At 44.8% G+C, this 7,900-nt stretch overlaps 1 protein-coding gene across 1 annotated transcript; it reads left to right on the top strand.

Moving 5' to 3' along the window:
• The first annotated feature begins 238 nt into the window (after window positions 1-238).
• On the top strand, window positions 239-6,062 carry LOC111965259 (keratinocyte differentiation factor 1-like). Its single transcript, XM_023989332.2, has 4 exons — window positions 239-777; window positions 1,330-2,450; window positions 2,816-2,893; window positions 5,656-6,062. The coding sequence occupies exons 2-4, from the start codon at window positions 1,349-1,351 to the stop codon at window positions 5,745-5,747; spliced, it is 1,272 nt and encodes a 423-aa protein (XP_023845100.1). The 5' UTR covers window positions 239-777; window positions 1,330-1,348; the 3' UTR covers window positions 5,748-6,062.
• Window positions 6,063-7,900: the final 1,838 nt, after the last annotated feature.

Below are 7,900 nucleotides of genomic sequence, written 5' to 3' on the forward strand. Positions count from 1 at the left end.
CTGGTTTTCTGTTCTACTTGATAACTAATTGCACCCACCTGTTGTGCCAGGTCTAAATCGGTCCCTGACAATGAAAACAAGCAGTGGAGCTAGCTTCGAGGTCCAGARTTGAGTTTGAGGGCGGAGTGATTCTTATTGTGGGCAATGGAATKGGTGGAGTAAAAGGCCAGCAACACTCTGTATTATTCAGAGCCCCATGAAAAGACACCATATATAGCCTACATTCCACAGACCCTACTGAGTATTTTTTACCGTGGCACCTAGAATAGTCTGTTTTACACGCCAATAATATTCCATATACAGTGATTTGCATTGGGGCTATTTACTTGGCCTTGGAACATGTTTTAAAACACACATGTATTGCAAATGTCACTTAAATATTTATATTGTTCATGTTTAGGCAATTATTAGTTTATTGACATGTTCTACTATTACGTGGGGACTTTTATTTTGAACATTTCAGATCGTCACGTCTTCCCTCTGGGTGGGTGTTGTAGAATTTGGATTTACCTGTAGCCGCAGGTAATAACCTACACGGGGAGACGAAGGAACAGAACACTGTGGAATTTACCAAAAGAAGCTTAGTCTTCAGTGGATAGGGTTGGTAGCTAGCTAYATGTCTTGAAATCGGCTGACTTTGTTGTGAAGAAAACACAGGTGGAGAGTTGAGAAACCGATACACACCAACTCGACCCAAAGAAAGAACGTTTTCCTTACGGACTTCCGTAATTTTATCGGCGTYAAGAGTTGCCAAAAGTAACCCAAGCGATTTATGCGGTAAGTTAACGTCTCAAATGTTCACCGTATGAAGAAGCGTATCCTAATTTCGAACAAGCTTAACTCTAGCCCGACATAAAGTGACCTTATAGATGACGTGTTTGCTTTTTGAAAAGTCATATTTAACAAGCTTTCCAATTTTTTGATTAACCTACAAAGGTATTATACCTGGGTAGCCTCCCGATCAAAATAGACAGAGCACGCACGGAAAATGTATCCAAAACAAAGTCGTTGTGACACTTCCACAGGCCAAATTTATACGCGATTTAGATTGACTTGAAAGATATCAGAATTTGACTTTTTCCTATGGCATTCTCTCCAATTGCAYGATTAAAGCATATATCTGCAAAGTAGCCTACAACAACTATCTATRGGCTGTATCTCAAAATAGAGTATTAGTTCAATGTTTGGCGTCAATAGTCTACTTGTTGCAACAGGAAATGATTCATGTGACTGTGACTGGCAAAAGAGATGATTAGTAAGCATAATAATTACTGTGTTTAGATATGACTATAAAGTGTTTATATTCCATTGTTCCCATCATATTGAAAGGTCCCGGGTGCTTTGAGCCATGCCTGGCCACAGCACAGGGGCTCCTCAGAAGTCCCGCCACGACAAACAGCACAGGGGACACAGCACCAGGGCTGACGGCTACAAGCAGGGCCGCACCATCTCTAGAGACAGCACCGCCAGCCAAGAGTCCTACAAGGACCCCCATGCCGACCACAACACACGGGAACAGTATAATGGTGACCACACCCGTTACTCTGAGGGCCAGCAATGCCGCAGAGGAACCCCCCCAACACGACACGTCAGCGGGCGGGGGTCAGAGACACTGGGGTTCATCCCTGGCTCAGCGGACTCACCCCAGAGCACAAATGCATGTGGCTCCTGTGCCTCTATGGGCTGGAGTGGCTGCAAGGCTCTCCTCTGCTGTGTCCTCACCTGTGGCTTCTGTGGCAGCCGGGATCTCTGTCTGCCTGTCAACAACGAGAGCTCCACGGACCACCCCGGCAAGGCTGACCCTGAGCAGCCCCACCCCCCCAACGGCGTGTCCGTGTCCAACCCCACCTGCGGCATCCCTATGGAGCCCAGCATCAAGCCTTCCAAGCAGCCCTCCAATCTSCCTCCTAGTGACAGCTTCCGCTACAAGGACGTCCGCATCGGRGGCCAGACGGTGGTCTATCCCACCTCGTCGTCGGGCCCCAAGCGGACGCGTACGGGCGGCAAGGGCGACAGCCAGCGTCCCGTCAGCAACACCAGCACCATCTACTCCCGGGAGGACCTGGATCTGGACGACCTGAGCGACAGCGGCACGGACATTGACTCGCTCATCACTAAGAAACTTCTAGAGCTCTACGCGCTGCACCAGATCGACCAACTGGCCAAGTGCACATCGGACTCGTCGTTCTCAAGGAAGACCAATGAGATCAGCGAGCTGATCTGCAGCATTGCTCAGGACTACAACCTGGAGCAGCGGGAGGCAGAGTGCAGGCTGGTGCACGGCGTCATYCGCATCAGCACGCGCAAAGGCAAGAAGAACAAAAACTCMAACTCCCAGGCCCAGGAGCCAGTGCACCAGCAGCCGCGAGCAAACGGGAGGAACGACCGAGGGACCCTCCTTCCTGACAGTGGCAATGAAACAATGACGTACACCTTTAACAGCAGTGAGAGTAAGAGGGTTACAACATTCATCTATACATTCAAAATAACTAGTGCATTTCAGGTATTGAGAGTCTTGAGAGAATAAGGRTGACAAAGTGTTGTCTTTCAATTTAAGTCAGAAAATCCAACAATGAATTCTTTGAATTACAACAATGAATTACTTTCCCATTTAACCACCCACTTTCCCCTATTCTTACTTCACATGTTTATGTTGCATACCAAAACTATAATCATAGTCTCCATAGATGACTCTGCTGAAATGCTTTTGGTGCGCTAGTGTTTGTCTCACCTCTTCGGYATCATTGAGTCTCCCTTTTCTATTCATTCATATACATCWATGTTTGAGTAACACTACATTGCATTTTTAYCACAGTGGAGCCTGAGGTGAAAGTGTCGGAGCTGACACGGTCGGACGAACTAGCCAGGAAGATGAGGCACTACAGTGGAATAAGTAAGTACTTCTGGATAGGAATTCTCAAAGTCTCACAGTAGGAGGGCTGATATAGGATCAGTTTAGTMTTTTTATATCATAATGAATGAGATTTCTAGGACATGGGGTACCTGATCCTAGATCAGCACTCCTCTGTGATGCTTTTAGAAAACGTGCCCTAGCCTAGCTAGTCTAGGCCAAACCTGCTCGTACAGTAACATTGTTTGCCGCTTATTTTACAGTATTTAGACTACTACTATATCAAGACCCTGTACTTCCCTATACCATAGATGGTGTACTGTATAAGATCCAGTGCATTCGGAAAGTATTCAGACCCCTTCCCTTTTTTCCACATTTTGTTACGTTACAGCCTTATTCTAAGATTGATTAAATGCAATGTTTTTCCTCATCAATCTACACACAATACCCCATAATGACAAAGCAGAAACACGTTTTTAGAAATGTATTAAAACAAAAAAACATTAATTACWCAAGTATTCCGACCGTTTGCTATTTGACTCTAAATTGAGCTCAGGTGCATCCTGTTTCCATTGATCATTCCTGAGATGTTTCTACAACTTGATTGGAGTCCACCTATGGACATGATTTSGGAGGGCACACACCTCTATATAAGGTCCCACAGTTGAAATGTACATGTCAGAGCAAAAACAAAGCCATGAGTTGGAAGGACTCTTCCTACAGCTTGCCGCCCGGCCAAACTTATCGGGAGAAGGGAAGGTGACCAAGAACCCGATGGTCACTCTGACAGAGCTCCAGAACCATCTCTACAATACTCCACCTATCAGGCCTTTTATGGTAGTGGCCAGTCGGAAGCCACTCCTGAGTAAAAGGCACATGACAGCCCGCTTGGCGTTTGCCGAAAGGCACCTAAAGGATTCTGACCATGAGAAACAAGATTCTCTGGTCTGATGAAACCAAGAATGAACACTTTGGCCTGAATGCCAAGAGTCCCATCAGGAGGAAACCTGGCACCTCCCTACGGTGAAGCATGGTGGTGGCAGCATCATGCTGTGGGGATGTTTTTCAGCGGAAGGGACTGGGAGACTAGTCAGGATCGAGGGAAAGATGAACAGAGCAAAGTACAGAGAGATACTTGATGAAAACCTGCTCCAGAGCGCTCAGGACCTCAGACTTGGGCAACGGTTCAACTTCCAACAAGACAACAACCCTAAGCACACAGCCAAGACAACGCAGGAGTGGCTTCGGGACAAGTCTCTGAATATCCTTGAGTGGTTCAGCCAGAGCCCAGACTTGAACCCGATCGAACATCTCTGGAGAGACCTGAAAATAGCTGTGCAGCTACGCTCCCCATCCAACCTGACAGAGCTTGAGAGGATCTGCAGAGAAGAATGGCACATCTGTATTTTGATATTATTCCCCAATCTTGCAGCGTCATACCCTAGAAGACTTGCTGCCAAAGGTGCTTCAACACAGAACTGAGTAAAGGATCTGAAAACTTATTGTAAATGTGATATTACTGTTTATGAATTAGCAAATATTTCTAAAAACCTGTTTTGTCATTATGGAGTATTGTGTGTAGATTTGAGGGGAGGAATTAAACAATTTGATCAGTTTTAGAATAACGTGACAAAGTGGAAAAATTCAAGGGGTCTGGGTACTTTCCGAATGCACTGTATAACTTGAATCTGAGCCAGCGTCTATTTACAATATGGTGGGTTCTGTAGCATTTCAGTGTTATTGTTCTAAGCTGGAAATACTCTCCCATATCTGATCCAATACATGTTTTCAGAACAATAACACATTGTTTCCTTGTTGTGGCTCATGGAATGGTTATCTTTACTTGTCCTGGGCAGTGTTCATTTAGGCACCAAACTGAAGAAAACGGACTGGAACAGGGAAGGACTAGCTAGACTTGTTAGAAACGCTCATTTTCCATTGCAAAAGGTTTTAAAATGTTTCTAGCTGCGTGCCCTGATGAACACAACCATGGATTCTATGCGGCAGGCAGCAGAGGTAGTAGGCCTAACCTCTGGGCTGACTGTTCCGGTAAGTCATGGTAGCTGAGGGGCTCTATGGTCAACGCAGCTGTAGTACCCAGTGCAGCTGCAGGCATTTTCTTACCTCTCTGATTACCAGTGGCATACCGTGCTTTGATGTGACTCCTGGAGAATAAAAGCCTTCGCATTCCTCCTTTTTCCGTGTGCTGTTTTCTCCTGGCTATTATACCACCTCCCCCTCTCTGCCACCCTATACACCCCTTGCATCCTATCTCAGTTTCCCCCATTCGCTCAGGGTAGGTGGTGTATGTCGTCCCCTCAGGCAGCGTATCAGGTGACATTAAATACCTGCCACATAATGGATGACGGTTTATGAAATTTGGGTAGTAACCCTGATTACAGCTTTTTTTTTGTTATACAGTGGTGAGAATGGAAGGTGAGGGGGGAGTCTTGTTACAGTGCCTTTGGACGGAGGGACATTGTGGCGTTTTCACACCATATGCGACTGTGGGAGTGTGCCAGGATATCAGCTGTCAGAATGTCATTTTCTATTTTTATTTGATGAAGGGCCAGTTTACTGGACACAGATTTAAAGCTAGTCCTGGAAATAAAAATGCTCAATGGAGAATATGTGGCTTTTAGATCCAGGACGAGGCTTAATCAGTGTACCGGAAACCGGTCCCATAAGGTATCGTGTGGTTCAGTAACCATTATAGTGGTAACTTCAACTATTGCTATACCTTGTAGTCTCTGTCCATTCCAATACTGGCTGGTAAATGTTTCTCTCTATTCTGGCCCTCCTAGCTGACTCCTCCAGCTCAGCTATAGCCTACTCGCACTACCAGCATGACACAGAGACTGACTCGTCAGGGGCCCCACTGCTGCTCGTCCTCTGAACGTCGTGACAAGGTCAACACAACGTCCAGGGCACAACATTCTCAAGGGCCTCAACTGAACTGGGGCCGCTGGCTGTTGTGTGATAGGCTGATCAACAAACATTTACATCACACTATTGTTCCTCCAACACTGTCATGCTTCCCTGGAACTGTAGTAGAAGGCAATCTATAGAGACGGAGAGGATCTTAAGTGTGGGACTATTGAAGCCATCTCTTCACTCTGGTGTGGAATCAGCATGTCCTTCCAAACCATGGAACCGTGAGTGAGGCCTGCTTGCAATGGGGAAGGGAGAGATGGTGGCACCACTCTACGGGTGCACAATTGGCACATATCTGAACATCCGAAAAACAAGGGGATTTTTTTTTTTAACAAGGGAAAGCTATGGACTTTTTTATATTTGCATGCTATGTTGTAAGTTGTTTTTATACYAGTTACGTTGTTGCCTTGCCACTCCAAGCAGAGACACTAAAATCACTCCATGCCATTTTTAACTCCGTTCTCAGTAAAGTGACTGACCCTAATGCATAACCGTCCCTGTTTAAGTGTGCATGTGACAGTTCGTTAGGGCAAATTGACACCCTACCATTTGGACCCAGTAGCAAGTTTAGCTTCATACTTTACTTTGTGTCAAAGGAGTTACTTTGTACAAAACTTTTTTTCTTCCCGAAGTTAATGTTGCTTCTTGGTTTGTGTAAACATCTCTTTTGAAAATGTAAATGGGTCTTTTGGTCACTAAAAAAATAAAAAATAAAAAGTCAATCTATAGGTACATTTTTATAAAAATAAAAAAAGGAATGAATCCCCTTGCCTGTTTATGCCAACTTGCTACTGTTTAATTCAACTGTTTATATAATATATGATAATATAGTTAACTTAAATCTAATAGAGTATGCTTATTGTTTCGGTATGCACATTTGATTGCATCCTAACTTGAGATCGAGTTCCATTGACACCGATGCTTGACTTGAGTTAAACACAGATCTCAAGGATGGATTCAGGCCATTGAGTCCTGAAAATTGCTCTTTGCTACTTATGTTTATGCACAGATGTGTATTACTGAGGAAGTCTTGGGATTTTGTGTTTTTGCTGTTGGGTTAGTCTCTCTGTCACTTGATCAGATTTATGTTAATGGTCAGCTATGCAGCAGAAGGGGAAAAAAAGAGCTGGTGTAGGCTTTACATTTTTAAGAGGCCTGTACTGGTTATTGTCAAGCTTTCAATCTTTCCTTCCCATGTAATGTGTTAACTTATATTATTTCAGCACTAACTACTCCTGCACACTTGTTTTGCCTGCTCTCCCTGTCACAGCAACATGCTTGTGCAACGGTTGTTGGGCTACTTTATCAGCACCTCTGTATTTCTCCCCGTCTCTCAAATTACTGTTGTCARCCTTCTCCACCCCCCGCCCTCCCACACCCCCGGTCAGTGTGTTGTCAGCCTATTTCCGCCCTCAGAGAAAAAGGAGGAACTCGTTYGACTGGTTTTGACAAAAGAAAGGATATAAAATCCTGCCGTCTGTCCTGAGTAGTTCATCGCAGGGGGGAGCATTATCAAGAAAATGTAACCTGCTTTTGAGAATTTCTCTCTCTTTGTTGGGGTTTGTTTTGGTTTTCCCTGGCTCTGCCCCCTCTGCATTCCAGTTCTACCTGTGTGAGGTGTCATGAAATTATAGTTATTTCACAACTAACACCTCATGCCAGGTCACATGACCGTATACATACCTTCTCTAAACCGAATGGCACAGAGAATGTATCTTTTCTTGAATGTTGACATGTTGACAAATTTCAACAAGCTTACAAAACTCCTAAGTTTGCCGTGGATAACAGATTTGTGTCATTGAGTTTATCATCTTGACTCATGTATGCCTGATTTATGTTTGGAAGAATTGAATTGTGTTAGAAACGTTAACCTAATGAAGGTTACATCCGAATCCTCCTTGTCCTGGTGTCAGTTTAAATGACCGCCACAGGAGGGAGCAGCGTACCACAAGAACTGAAAATTGTTGCCCTGCTCCAGCTTAAAGGGGAAATGCACCAGCTGATTTGGCCTTGTTTTTTGTCTTGTTCCTCAAGAAATGGTGGCGGCTGTGACTGAAGCCAAACGCGAGTTGGTTTGGATGTGTGGTTGGATATATGGGTGTTTCTCGGGTGTGT

The sequence above is a fragment of the Salvelinus sp. IW2-2015 genome, linkage group LG6.1 (assembly GCF_002910315.2).
Source record: "Salvelinus sp. IW2-2015 linkage group LG6.1, ASM291031v2, whole genome shotgun sequence".
Taxonomy (NCBI): Eukaryota; Metazoa; Chordata; class Actinopteri; order Salmoniformes; family Salmonidae; genus Salvelinus; species Salvelinus sp. IW2-2015.